The sequence below is a fragment of the Mus caroli genome, chromosome 9 (assembly GCF_900094665.2).
Source record: "Mus caroli chromosome 9, CAROLI_EIJ_v1.1, whole genome shotgun sequence".
NCBI lineage: Eukaryota > Metazoa > Chordata > Mammalia > Rodentia > Muridae > Mus > Mus caroli.
Window position 1 is genome coordinate 101,022,051 of NC_034578.1, and position 15,010 is coordinate 101,037,060.

At 45.5% G+C, this 15,010-nt stretch overlaps 1 protein-coding gene across 1 annotated transcript in view; it reads left to right on the top strand.

Annotated features, from left to right (window-relative positions):
• Nucleotides 1-951: 951 nt before the first annotated feature.
• Nucleotides 952-15,010, top strand: part of Pik3r4 (phosphoinositide-3-kinase regulatory subunit 4) — a 50,117-nt gene continuing 36,058 nt past the window's right edge. Inside the window, exons 1-6 of the mRNA XM_021172057.1 lie at nucleotides 952-1,358; nucleotides 2,169-2,942; nucleotides 6,394-6,527; nucleotides 8,205-8,787; nucleotides 11,795-11,929; nucleotides 13,561-13,782. Coding sequence (XP_021027716.1) covers nucleotides 2,210-2,942; nucleotides 6,394-6,527; nucleotides 8,205-8,787; nucleotides 11,795-11,929; nucleotides 13,561-13,782 — 1,807 coding nt within the window. The 5' untranslated portion in view covers nucleotides 952-1,358; nucleotides 2,169-2,209. The remainder of the gene's footprint in view (nucleotides 1,359-2,168; nucleotides 2,943-6,393; nucleotides 6,528-8,204; nucleotides 8,788-11,794; nucleotides 11,930-13,560; nucleotides 13,783-15,010) is intronic.

Sequence of the window (15,010 nt, forward strand, 5' to 3'; positions counted from 1 at the left end):
ACCCATTCTTTTTACCATGATGCACCCAGGTAATTCCAGCACCCAGGAAGTTGGGGCAGGGGGATGTATTTCAGCTAGCCTGAAATACAGAATGAGACCCTGCTTTTAAAAATAGAATGAATAAAGAATTAAAACCAGCCAATCTTGACACTTTGAAAAATGGTTTTAACTTGATTTTTTTGGACAGTCTTATACATGTATAATGTGATTACTGTAATACCTCCACCGTTAATTAACCAGCACTTTCAAATATTTTTTTTCCAAGACTCACTGAGTTTAGGCAGTGAGTTTGGGGCTATCCATTGGAGTCTGGTGGGCACTCAGTAGGGAGTCAACTGAAGAAAGTGTTTCTCTCCTAGAATACATTAGAAGCCAAGTCTTTATCACAGAGAGGTAGGGTGCATACACTTCCCCAACCAATGGTTGACTTAAAATGCCAGGTGTTGCGTAGGTTCACTGCAAGATTTACTCCTGCCGTGAAGCCATGACAGCTTTGGCTCTGCCATACCGAGATAACTTGTGTGTGTACATACAAAATATGCATGCATGCATGCATGCATGCATACATACATACATACAAACATACATTTTTTTTTTTTTTTTGGACAGAGGATCTCTCTTTATAGACAGGCTAGCCTCTAACAAATCCATCTACCTCTCCTGAGTAACGAGATTAAAGGTTCGTGTCACCCCAATTGTGCACTTTTTAAACCGACGAACTTTATGACACATAGCTTCTCACTCAATGAAGTTGAAATCCAACTTAGTGGGGGAGCTAGCTTTTCTAAGTACGTGGGTAAGTTTACTTAGAGCCATTGGTCCCAGAGTTAGTGAAGAAAAACACCTCCTGCTTGGGGCAGCGAGGTCACGCCTCCTTCCCTTGTTACCTAGCAACCGGCTTCCTACTGAACGCTTCCTCAAGCCTCTGTCCGTCACTTCCGATCTCAACAGGAAGTGAGGTCAACCGGGAGGCTTTCCCGGGAGTTCAGCGTTCGCCGCAGGTGAAGTCGTCTTCCTGGACGGGCACTGTCCCTGTCCCTGTCCAGGGCTGGTGCAAAGGCCCTGGGATCCGGGGACTCGAGCCCGCGCGGGCCCAGGGCGGCAGGGGAGGAGCCGGCAGCGAGGCTGCTGGGTGTCCGGAGTCCCGAGTGTGTTTGCTCTCCCAGTTGTTCACCCCCAGCTCTAGATCTCGGACGTTTCTGCGCTCCTGCCCCAACTACCCCGGTCCCGTGTCTGAAAGAAGACCCCTCACAGAAAACATTCTCCTGGCCGGCTTCCGTTCACGCCCAAGCCCCTCGGAGCTCTGCCAAGACCTCCCTGGGATCTTTCAGCGACTTTTGAGTTGCCAGAGGCCTGGGGTAAATGTTTTCCTGAGTGCTCAACTATGGGGTAGGGAGACAGTTCCTGCAAAATGTGGGGTTAGGTAACTTGGGGCAGTGTGCATTTCGGCTTACTTTTCTTGAATGTCTCTGGCGGGGTTTCTTGTTGCAAACTGGAGGAGTTTGCCTTGGTTTAGGAGGAGGGAGATATCACTGCGAGGTTGCAAGGCCCAGTTGATGCTAATTTTATAGATCTGATTGACCCTCCCAGGACTTTAAATGATCCGTTTGTATCATGTGATTCGTTCTTTTAAGCGTTTAGCGTGTTTCTTACTTGCAAGTAAACTAGTTTTCTCGGACAAGGACCGAGGCATCCGGTACTTTTGCGACTTTCATAGTATCAGACAGTGAATGCAAGTTTTTAACATTTTTAGCTTAATGTTGAAGGGATCGCGTTGGGCATGGTGGGATCTCAGCCCTTGGGAGGTGGAGGCTAGAGGCTCTGGAGTTCAAACTCACTTCTCGGGCTACATAGAGAGTTCCATGCCAAGCCTGGGTTACACAGACCTTATCTCAAAAATATAAAATGTTGAAGGCATGTGTGTAATTAAACATAGTTTAGCGGCTGGAAAGAATGACATGAAGTAGCACCATCTTTTTAGATAAAAGTAATAAAATCTATTTAGATAAATTTTTCTGAATTTGAGACTGATTTGAGACTCACATCCACACACTTAGTAGGTAACAGTACAGATGTCTTTTAGGAACAGGCCAAATAATGGCGATTTCACTGTTTCTTTGTTTCTTTCCATTTTAATATTCTCTCTCCCGCGCCATCCTTTTACACAGGTGTTCTGTGTTAAGCTGCTGATCCAGAGGTGCTGGGCACTATGGGAAATCAGCTGGCTGGTATCGCTCCTTCCCAGATCCTGTCTGTAGAGAGTTATTTCTCAGACATCCATGACTTTGAGTATGATAAGAGCCTGGGAAGCACTCGGTTTTTTAAAGTCGCTCGAGCCAAGCACCGGGAAGGCCTGGTGGTTGTGAAGGTCTTCGCAATTCAGGACCCCACGTTACCCTTAACTAGTTATAAACAGGAGCTGGAGGAACTGAAAATCAGGCTCCACTCCGCCCAGAACTGCCTCCCCTTCCAGAAAGCGGCTGAAAAGGCGTCCGAGAAAGCAGCCATGCTGTTCCGGCAGTATGTGAGAGACAACCTCTACGATCGCATCAGTACCCGCCCGTTCCTGAACAACATCGAGAAGCGCTGGATCGCCTTCCAGATCCTCACAGCCGTGGACCAAGCGCACAAATCTGGAGTCCGCCACGGAGACATCAAGACAGAGAATGTGATGGTCACCAGTTGGAACTGGGTCCTCCTAACCGACTTCGCCAGTTTTAAGCCCACGTATCTTCCCGAGGACAACCCAGCGGATTTCAACTATTTTTTTGACACCTCGAGGAGGAGGACTTGCTACATTGCTCCCGAGCGCTTCGTTGACGGTGGGATGTTCGCCACCGAGTTAGAGTACATGAGAGACCCCTCAACCCCGCTTGTCGACCTGAATAGCAATCAGAGAGCACGGGGAGAGCTGAAGAGAGCCATGGACATCTTTTCGGCAGGTGCGTGAGTCAGTCAGATCAGCTAACTTGCATAGCTTTTTTTTTTACTGCCAAACAGAAACGTGGCTTTGTGTAAATTGCCTGCTTTTCAAAGATTTCTTGCTGTGCCCTCTTAGACGGTTTCAGACAGATACACGATGTCCTCATTGGACATGCAGAAGTGGTGAGAAAATTCGAAATATTTCTTACTCATTCAAACATTCAGAACACACACTACGCAATGCTGGCGGCATGGGAGGAGGCTACCTGTCAGGTTGAAGATAGAGAAAAAGTATGTCTCCCCGGGTGTTTGCCGTGGTGGGGATAAGCACAAGTTGCTGTTATAGAAGCACACAGTTAAGTAAGCCTCTGTGGGAGTGATAGGTGGAGAGGCAGTGTCAGAACAGGCCTCCGTTAGAGATGGCATTCAAACTGAGGCCGACAGAGGGACTAGCGTTTGCTGGGGTAGTTGGTTTCAGGCAGTGTGTGATGCTCCTACAAGGCATCTTTTTAGCGTTGGTATTTATTGCTGTGCATTCACTCAGAACGCTAGTTGAGTCACACGGAGGTTTTATTTGTGTGTATTCATAGAGGTCTGTGTGTGTGTGTGCACAGTGAGCAGTACCCAAGGAACCACGCCCAGTGTTGTCTTCGTACTGGTAAATTCTCTGTCCACTCTTACTTATTCTGAGGCAGGGTCTCTCCCTGGGCAGGGAGCTGGCCAGTCAGTGAACCCCAGAGATCATCCGAGCTCTGTCTTCAGCTCTGGACTTAGAAGCCTGGACCATCCCACACAGATTTTTTTTTTAATGTGGATTCTGGGGTTTTAATTCAGGGCCTGGGTCTTGCAAAGCAAGCACTTTTCTGACCGAGCAGATCCCCTGGTCCATATGAGTTTGTTTTGTTTTGTAAGCAGTTTTAAACTGTTTTTGACACCTATCAGACCACATCCTAGTATAGATTTTGAGCCAAGTATAAGGATTGCAGAGTAGCGCAGGGTAGCGTTTGCTTGGTTGGTGAGGTCTCATTACATTTTGTGAGCAAGTGCACACAGCTATGCTATGCAACAGTCCTTATCCCTTTGGCCCAAATGGCTCTGCTGGAGTCCTTCATGGCCTGCTTGTGGATCTCTCCGAGTGCCTGAGGGGCACACTTCTTGAAGCCCACTCCACAGATGCACTTATGACTGTTGACAGTGGATGTTGGGGCCACCACCACCTTGCAGATGGCAGAATGGCTCTTTTCTTGGCAATCATCTCTGCAGGAACCATTCAGCCAGGCCTAAGTAAAAGGGGCCCCGGTAAGGTTTTTTTTTTTTTTTTTTGTTTTGTTTTTATGGTGTATGTGTGTATGTGTAAAATTTCCTTTTGATTTTCCTCTCAACACTGGGAAGGGAACACAGGCTCTCCCCTAACTAACAGTCAAACGCTGCATCCCTGAGCTACATCACAGCCCTTGCTACATTGCCCTGACTGATCTTTAGCTTTGCTTCTGCTTTGGCCTTCCGTGTACTTACAGGAATGTACCACCACCCTCACTTTTCCCAAGCTCCCTTGCCCCATTTATTATTTAGGAGTCATCTTGCCTACTTTTCTATTGCTGAGATAAAGCACCATGACCAGGTGGATTTTAAAAAGACAGTGTTTACCTTGGCCTTCCGTTTCAGAGGGTAGAGTATACATGTGTGTCTCTGTATGTTGGTTTCTTATCTGTTGAAGCTCGCTGGGTTCACACAGAGGTTTCCCTCAGGATTTTAATTCTGATTACTTCCCAGAGGTCTCACCTCTGACACCATTGTCAGATTAAGTTTTTGCCGTCATACCTTGTCATAGTGAGAATGGAGTTCAACACAGGAAGCCTTGGAGTACACTGAAATTTTGTCTAAACCATGGTGTTGAGAGTCCTTTTGTGGCTTAGCTGAGGTCTTGTCTAGATTGTGCGAAATCTATAGGCTCCAGAGAGTTTGTATTCTGTTGTCATGGGTAGGATGTCATACTGATGCTTTTAGATCTGGTTGGCTTACAGTGTTGCTCAGATCTTTCTTGCTTACATGTGATGGGTTAAATATTTTATATTACATTTATTTATTTATTTATTTATTTATTTTGACATAACCTTTTATTTACACACACACACACACACACACACACACTGCAAGGGAGTGTTTGGAGATCAGAGGACAGCTTGTGGGAATGAATGGGTTCTCTCCTTCCAGAATGTGCGACTTGGAGATTGAACCCAGGTCATCAGACTTGGTGGCAAGTGCCTTTCCCCTCTGATGTATCTTATTGGCCTCAGAACTTGATTTTTTTTTTTTCTTTTCCTTAAAAATAGCTCTTGTTTGAAGTCCTTTACTTTGAAACCAACATTGTATAACTAGGAATTAACACATTTACTGAAGGCTTATTATGTATCAGAATTAGCTTAGTTGATGGAGACTTTTCCGTGCACACAATGAGGGGAAACATAGAGTTTGCATTGTAGTGAGGACAGCGATAATGGACAGGCAGCGGAAGGCGGTGCTGTGCAGAAAGTAGTGGTGAGAGAAAGGATGAGGAGCTTGCAGTCTGGTTTGCTTTTGACTTTTCTGAGACAGGGTCTCTGTGGAGTCCTAGCTGTCTTGGAAACTCTGTAGATCAGGCTGGCCTCGAACTCACTGAGATCCACTTGCCAATGATGTTTTCCAGCGACTGAGATCAAGGCTGTGTGCTGCCGTGCTCAGTGGCTCTAGCAGTTTTAAATAGGCATTAAAGGATTTACTGCTGGGTGACAGAGGCCTAACTAACATTCACTAGTACTTAGGGTGAGTACCCGTCAAGTACAAAGGCTGTAAAGTAATTATTTAAGGGTCTCTATATGAGATTTGGCAACTGCATGTCATATAATGACTCAATAAAATTGCTTTGTACGGAAAAAAAATTGTTTTGTGCTTTTTGGGAATGTAGGTACTTAATTTCTTGATTGAAGATTATGTTAGTTTAATTATTTCTCCTTTTTTTTTCTAGTTTACTCCCACATTTTTTAGCACTTGGTATATGTTTGTAATATTTAACACTACAAATGAAAATCTTCTGTCTTCCTTTCTAGGACGGGAGCTTGGCTGAGGCGGGATTTTTACCTCTTTGTGCTGGTAGCACCTATTACGGGCGGGCAGCACCTACTGCTTATTTAGTGATGGGCAGCTGGCTAGCTGCTGGCTAGCAGTTCTTATGAACGGAGTGCTCTATTTGTACCAGGGTTTCTTATGGGTGTTAAGCTCCTTGTTGGTGTGTGTGTTTTAAGAAAGAGGAAAGGGAGTGATTGGCGTCATGCTTCCCCACTGCTGACCAAGCCCTTAGACCTACATTGCAGTACACATTAAATTCAGTTCATTTGGGGTTTTGCACTTGGAGTATTCCGACTTTTCTGAATTCTAATAAGCATCACATGGCCTCCTCGTCTCATTCTAACGGAACTGTGTCTGATTTTCCAGGTTGCGTGATTGCAGAGCTCTTTACGGAAGGCGTGCCTTTGTTTGATCTCTCTCAGCTGCTGGCGTATAGAAACGGACATTTTTTCCCTGAACAAGTGCTAAACAAAATTGAAGATCGCAGTATCAGAGACTTGGTAACTATGCTACAAATACGCGCCATAGAGTTTTACCTGACTGTGTCCTAGCTGGCCTGGAATTCACTCTGTTAGCTCACTCAGGGCAGACCTCCTGCCTCAGCCTTCTGAGTGCTGGGATGACAGGCAAGACATCCAGTCTGTCCTCCACAACAAATCTGGAATAAAACCTATTACCAATAAATACACTTTTGATACTTTATTTTAAAAAAATGCACTATTTTTTCCCTCTCAGGCATAAAGCCCATCTGACATTAAAAAAGAAAAGGAGAAAGACAAGTCCACTATCTATTGTTCTGTGATAATCATGACCCTCTGTTTTGGGCGGATTGGAAGTGCACTATACCTGTGGGCTTGCATGGCTTTGGAGAGGCTGGCCTAGAGAGAACTTGATCGTGAGGAATGAAGCAGACAGACATCTGCCGTGGAGAGAGGGAGGCATCGGCTTTAGCAGAGCACAGTAACGGTGTTTTCCCATCAAGGCAGACATGGGCTGTTCTGAAGAGAGCCCCGCAGTCACATGGTTATGGTAGCACAGGGCTGAGGGACTGTGTGTGAGGCCATCCGATCAAATGCCTGTCCCTGTGTGAGGACATCTTTTAAAAGTGACTGACCCTGTGATAGTGACTCTGGGTCACGTAAGAGGTTGTGGTGTCTTAGAGTACTCTGCACTATTTTTGTTTAAGATTGTGTGTGTGTGTGTGTGCGCACATGTATGTGAGTGCAAAGGCCAGAGGTATTAGATCCCCTGGAAGGGTTGTGAGCCACTTGATGTGGGTGCTGGGAGCTGGCACGTTCTCTTCAGTGCTGAGTCTCTCCACCCTACTATTTTATATCATTGAAGTGCTGGGATCTAACACAGGACCTCACGCGGCGCTGCCAGCTTTTATTCCTTGAGCTACATTACCCTTTGATTCTCCTCTCAGCTAAACTCCTCTCAACTCAACCGAACGACACTTAAGCCGTGTGCTAATCCTTTGGATTTGTGGGAGTGTACTTTAAACCAGAACTCATAATTGGGGCTCTGAAAATTATCTCAGGAGTTCTGCAATTTCCTCCAGACTCATGTGTTACTTTGTGTGTGCAATTGTGTCTATTTATTTTCCTCTGAAGGTTTGTTGCTTTTTAACAACAAACATTGAAAAACAGGCATGACCTCTTACTTACCAGGATATCTGTGGACATTCGTGTGTGACATCCACTGCCTTGTAGGGCGATGGGTGACATAATTAGTTTGTAGTTCTAAAAAAAGGTCAAAGAGATAGCAAATCCCTTAGATCTCATGATTCACTCTTGTCACTTTCATCTGGTTTCACTTGGTGTGTGTGTGTGTGTGTGCCCATGTGCTTGCATACAGACAAGATTGTATGCAGTCCAACTGGCCTTAAACTTGTTATTAGTCAAGAAGGCTGGCCAGGTAGCTGGGCGTGGTGGCGCACACCTTTAGTCCCAGCACTCGGGAGGCAGAGGCAGGCGGATTTCTGAGTTCGAGGCCAGCCTGGTCTACAAACTGAGTGCCAGGACAGCCAGGGCTACACAGAGAAACCCTGTCTCGAAAAAACAAAAAAAAAACAAACAAACAAAAAAAGAAGGCTGGCCAGGGTGCTGGGGTTCAGGTGGGGTTCATCTGGCTTGCGTGTCATGTTCTAAAGTGGACCCTTTGCTCCTTTCATGTAGGTAACTCAGATGATTAGTCGTGAGCCCGAGAAGCGTTTGGAAGCTGAGGAATACCTGAAGCAGCAGCGTGGCAACGCCTTCCCGGAGAGATTTTATACTTTCCTTCAGCCTTACATGGCCCAGTTCGCCAAGGAAACCTTTCTCTCTGCAGATGAGCGGATTTTGGTGATACGGAAAGATTTGGGCAACATTATTCACAACCTCTGTGGACATGATCTGCCAGAAAAAGCAGAAGGGGAGGCCAGGGCCAGCGGGCTGGTTGTCCTGGTGTCCGTGATAACGTCCTGCCTGCAGACCCTGAAGTCCTGCGACTCCAAACTGGCCGCCTTGGAGCTCATTCTGCATCTGGCCCCAAGGCTGAGCGTCGAGATCCTTCTGGATCGCATCACGCCCTACCTGCTGCATTTCAGCAACGACTCTGTCCCGAGAGTGCGGGCTGAAGCCCTGAGGACACTCACCAAAGTCCTTGCCCTTGTCCAAGAGGTTCCTCGCAACGATGTCAATATCTACCCAGAGTATATTCTCCCCGGCATAGCCCACCTGGCCCAGGATGACGCTACCATCGTCAGACTGGCCTACGCTGGTAAGAGCTCCTTGTCTAGTTACAGGCTGCCCTTGTTTCTCAAGTACTGACTGCCATACCCCTTGGCTTCCTGATTTCTTTAGGAATTGAGTGTGTGAATGTCTTAGTCAGGGTTTCTCTTCCTGCACAATCATCACAACCAAGAGGCAAGCTGGGGAGGAAAGGGTTTATTCAGCTTACACTTCCACACTGCTGTTCTCATCACAAAAGGAAGTCGGGACGGGAACTCAAGCAGGTCTGAAAGCAGGAGCTGATGCAGAGCCATGGAGGGATGTTCTTTACTGGCTTGCTTCCCCTGGCTTGCTCAGTCTGCTCTCTTATAGACCCCAAGACTACCAGCCCAGAGATGGTGCCACCCACAAGGGGCCCTCCCCCCTTGATCACTAATTGAGAAAATGCCTTACAGCTGGATCTCATGGAGGCATTTCCTCAACTGAAGCTCCTTTCTCTGTGATAACTCCAGCTGTGTCAAGTTGACACAAAACCTGCCAGTACAGGGAAGTTTATTTTTGAATTATGAATACATATGTGTATATATTAATATTGATAGCTAATTATTCCTGGGGCTGGATTTTGTATATTCCTTTGCATTTAAAGTGACTAGGATTATTAGTGAGGAGGTGCACAGTGTGGATCCTGACAGCTTGGCCTGGAATAGTTCATTTAGCTGGCAGAGACTAATGTTTACAGGAACCTGCTCCTGATCCAGACTGGTAGCCTTTGCAGAGTTTCCCTGAGCAAACACTCTTATTTCAGGGCAGAACATTCGGTTACAATTGAAAAAGATCATGGTGTTGACAGAAGCTCTGAGTTAGGTCCCTGTTCCCCTTGCTTTAGTGCTCAGGATTTGTGGCATCTTGATGAGTGTGTGTGTGCCATGGACACCTACCTTTTCTACTTCGAATTCTCACCCACAAAACCCAGCAATAAAGACTCATGTTTTCAGCTCCTTGAACTAATTGTGAATACTTACTTCACCATGGGAAGTATCACTGAGACATTTACATAATCCATAATTTATATCTCTGATCTAACGGAAATGGACCTTCTGTTTGGAAGTCTTTGCACATAATGTAGAGCACACATGTGGTGATGACATTGCCACGGTTTCTAAAGCAACTTGCTTATTAGCTTGTTTATTATTTGCCTGTCATTATTAATACGTGAAAACGGGTCTGAGGATACTAATTTTATGTCTAGGCACAACCCCAGAGGCTTGGCGGTTGTTGGGCGGTTTCTTGCCATAAATGTATATTGTTCCTGGTCTTTCCTGTTTGTGTATTGTGGGGCATAAAGTGAGGCCTAGAAATTCGGGATCTTTAAGACATGTGATTTTATTATTTGTAATAGCCTGTTTCATTCATTTATTTGTTTATTCATTTTACATCCCAATTGCTGCCCCCCTCCCTATCCCCTCCTCATACAGTCCCTCCTCCATCCCCCCATCCTCCCATCCCCTTTTCCTCTGAGAGGGTGGAGGCCCTTCCTGGATATCTACCCTGGTATATCAAGTCTTTGCAGGGCTAGGTGCATCCTCTCCCACTGAGGCCAGACAAGACAGCCCAGTTCAGAAAAAGTATTCCACAGACAGATGGCAGCTTTTGGGATAGCCCCTGCTTTAGTAATTCAGGGCCCATATAAAGAGAGAGCCGCACATCTGCTACATATGTGCTGGGGTTGGGGGGCTAGGTCCAGCCTGTGTATGCGCTTTGGTTGGTGGTTCAGGCTCTGAGAGCCCCCAGGGTCCGGGGTAGTTGACTCTGTTGCTTTTCCTGTGGAGTTCCTGTCCCTTCTGGAGTCCTCAATCCTTCCCCCATCTCTTCCATTGGAGTCCCCAAGCTCCGTCCCTCCCATACTGTCTGTCTGAGTGTGGGTCTATGCATCTGTCTCAGTCAGCTGCTGGGTGGAGCCTCTTAGAGGACAGTTATGCTAGGCTCCTGTCTGCAAGCATAATAACGTATCATTAATCGTGTCAGGGACTGGTGCTTGCCCATGGGATGGGTCTCAAGTTGGGCCCATTATTGGTTGCCTTTTCCCTCTGTCTGCTCCATCCCTGTCCCTCCATTTCTTATAGGCAGGATAAATTTTGGGTTGAAAGTTTTGTGGGTGGTTTTGTCCCTGTTGCTCCACTGGGGGTCCTGCCTGACTATAGGAGGTGACCTCTTCAGGTTCCATATCCCCACTGCTGTGAGTCTCAGCTCAGGTCACCTCTACAGATGTTGGAGTAGATAGAATGGCAGTTAGAGAAGAGCGGGTAAGTGACAGCACATGTGACAGTAGAGGTTGGAGTGGGAACTGTGGGTAGTGAAGAGTGTTGGTCAGGCTTGTAGGTCATCAGAGAAAAGACAGTATACACAGTGTGGCCAGCACTCTCTCCCTTTGTCCTTGGGCACCTCAGGCTGTTATGTGAACAGTGGTCTAATGATGGCTGATTCAGGTTAGTAATGGCTTTTAAGATAATAAGACTCGAATGTGTCTGAGGTATCCAAGATTCAGGCTGTGCACACAGTGCGCTGGTAAGGGGCAGGCTCGATCCCAGGCCCCATGTGTCATTACTTTAGTGCTAATGTTTCTGTTTGTTTAGTAACTATCTCTAACTGGCAGGATACCTTTAAAGGCTAGCTCTGGGGTTAAGTGGGTTTTGCTCATTAGAAATACTTTATTTTAGACAGTTTCTGCAAATGTAGAATTTTTCTGTTGTTTAGAGATCATCCTAGATTATGAGATTATAATACAGGCTCTGATTAAGGGCAAACTTTCAAAATCCTGCTTTTCCTCTAGAATTTATGATTAATATTTAGATGTATAAAGACTTAGGGATTCCGGGCCTAATGGTGACCTGTAGTTACCAGCATTCTGGAGGCAGAAGCAGGAGGATCTCCAGTTTGAGGCCACTTGGATGCACAAGGAGCCTGTCTCAAGAAAGTTAAAGGAATTGGGGAGGAAAAGTTATAAGCAGCATGACAATTTGGGTCGTGATTATAACTTTTCTTCTGCTATCTTATAGAAAACATAGCTCTGTTGGCCGAGACGGCTCTGCGATTCCTGGAGCTGGTGCAGCTGAAAACTCTCAACATGGAGAACGAGCCCGATAGTGAGGAGGTAGATGAAGCCACGCGTCCTAACGGAGACTATGACACAGGTTGTGTTATTTCCCCTCTTAAAATCCCCATCATTCACCCCGAATCGCTAATGGTAACTTGTAAAAGCTGTCATTTGTGACTCTCTTGGAAAGTGAAGAGCAGAGGGCCTGAGGATGGGAAGGGCCCCTGGCACATTATCCTTTCTGTCTCACACACTGCTAACGAGACCGATCCACTTGTCCTTGACTCCACACTCCTGCAGCTGGTGTTGTGTGCGCAGTAAAGCTAGCCGAATTGGGAGGCTCTCATTAAATACTGGAGTCCCCATCGCTGAGGAACCTAACCCTTTTCTTCCTGCATGAGTAGTGCTGAGTAGCCTTTGTCATTAGTAATTAGTACCTCTGGTTTGCATATTAAAGTTCCTCATTTACTGTAAAGAAACACCTGTGATGGCAACCTCACAGAGGCCAGTGACCTATGTTTCTCTGTATCTTAAAAAAAAAAAAAAAAAAAAAAAAACTTTGAACAGCTTCTCAGCCAAAGACTCAGAAGTAGAACTGAATCCTCTCTGTGCTGGTTTAAGGTGGGATCTACTAGAGAAATCTAGTTTATACATTTGTATGCTGTGTCTGTCCTGAGCAAAGGAGGCTGCCTTTACCCCTTCATTCAGCTGAGCAGTGGTTAAGCACGTGCTCTGCTCCAGGAGCGAGGAACAGTAGGGAAATGGCAAGAACCTAGACCAGTGCTCTCAAACCTGGGCCTTAGCAAGGGAAAGACCGACAAATAAGGATGAGTGGATAAATAAGGATGAGTAGAGAGGAAGTCTGCGCAGACCATATAGAGAACTTATGATATATTCTATGGGTGGATATATCTGTTTATCTATATATCTATATATCTATAAATCTATCTATCTATCTATCTGTCCATCTATCCATCCATCCATCCATCCATCCATCTATCTATCTATCTATCTAATTAACTTACTCTAAAATGCTTTCTAAAAGCTACATGCTGGGCTGGAGAGATGGCTCAGTGATTAAGAGCACCAACTGCTCTTCCAAAGGTCCTGAGTTCAAATCCCAGCAACCACATGGTGGTTCACAACCATCCTTAATGAGATCTGATGCCCTCTTCTGGTGCATCTGAAGACAGCTACAGTGTACTTAGATATAATAATAAATAAATCTTAAAAAAAAAAAAAAAGCTACATGCTGAACCAGTCTGGCTCTTCAGTGGCCTTGTGGATGCTGATCTTTGGGGAGGTAATGAGCTCTGCTTTTCAGTGCTTCCTCCTGCATTTCATCTTGCGATCATGAACACAAGAGATGTTTTGTGAGATGGTAGCTGCTGTCACATTGTTTACTGTGGAGATGATTTTCAGTGTCTCACCTGCAGACCTGTAAACCATGGATTAGCTTAGCAATACAGGGTTGTGTAGAAGCCTCTGCGGTCATTCTGTTACTCCACTAAGAAAGAAGACAAGTCTGGCTGTGGCCAGGCCATACCTGTAATTTTATCACTTGGGAGGCCAAATAGAATTGTGAGTTCAAGGCTGACAGCCTGAGCTACATAGTGAGACGGTGTCTCAACCAGGATACCAAGATTCCAAATGCCCCATCTGCGTGTGTGGATAAAATCTCCCATCTGCCTGTGTGGGTGAAAACTGGTCCTTCTCTCTGCGTTTCAGAGCTCCAGGCCTTACATGAGATGGTCCAGCAGAAGGTGGTCACTTTGTTGAGCGACCCTGAGAATATCGTGAAACAGACGCTGATGGAGAATGGGATCACACGCTTGTGCGTTTTCTTCGGACGCCAGAAGGCCAACGACGTTCTGTTGTCCCACATGATCACTTTCCTAAATGATAAGAATGATTGGCACCTACGTGGAGCTTTCTTTGATAGCATAGTCGGTATGTCTGCGTTTCTCTTTAAGGTCATCTTTAAGATTATAAATTGCCCTCTCAAAGCCTTCCATTGGCTTGGGAGATAGGTAATGGTGTTATTAAGTTTTGTTTAATGAATGGGTTCCTAGGATTTCTGTCTGCCTTCCTGCTTCTTTACAGTGTAACTGATTAAGGAGCGACTTAATTAATCAGTGTGACAGGGATAAGAAGTAGCATGTGGTCGTTCAGAACAGAGACTTGGGAAAGTGCATGAGATTCTCAGAAGGGACTGAGGGAGTGTCAGCTCTTCCGGAAGTGGGAAGTGTGAGCCCGGTGGTGTAATGGGCAGAAGCAAACATTAGTCCGTTTAAAGCAGAGCCTGCAGTATGCGATTTCCATGATGCCCATCTGCTGGGCTAGGACAGCAGCTCATTGTTTGGTTTATATTTTCCGTATTTGTCAGTGTTCTACGGCAGACATCTATTTTTGAAAAATTTCAATTAACTGTATTTGCTTACTATGCTGGGGGTAATGCAGGTGTGCTGTGGTGTTTGTGGATCAAGGGGTAATCTTTGGGGGTTGGTCTTCTCTTTCCACCAAGTGGGAATTGGGGATTGCACTCAGGTCTCTGGCCTGGCATAGGGGACAGTATATAATAGTACTTCCCTAATTTTGCCTTATACTAAAAAAAAAAAATCTAAGCATTGTTTAGCATTATTAACAGTTCTTTGAAATTATAGTTCAATAGATTTATATCATTTTATTCCACTAAATACTTTGATCCAAATTCATTTGCTGTTTTAATTAAATCTTTTGAATATTTAATATTTGTGTTTGTTTCTGTTTTTGTATTTTAAGAAGCTCTTACTAACCAGCTTGGGCTGGCCTGGAGTTCTAAGTGTCCTTGGTGGCCTTGCGTCAGCCTCCCAGGTGCTGGGACCACCTGTTAGCTTTAATTCTGAATTGTTATGCAGGGAACCTTACCTATTATTTAAGTAAACAGGATGATTGGGTATTTAAGTCTGGTCATGCACTTCCCAGTGGCAGGCTTTGTTCTGAGAAACAGCTCTAGATGTCGGCCCTGTCACTCCGACGAGCGACCTCTCTACCTGTCATATTGCAGCTCACTGTCCACCATGTGGCTAGTACACGGTTCACTTACTTCTAACTAGTTTCTGTAGCTAGAAGTAGAAGATTTTACATAGAAAGTTTGGGTTCCACTACACAGAGAGACACTTTTTTTTTTTTTTTTTTT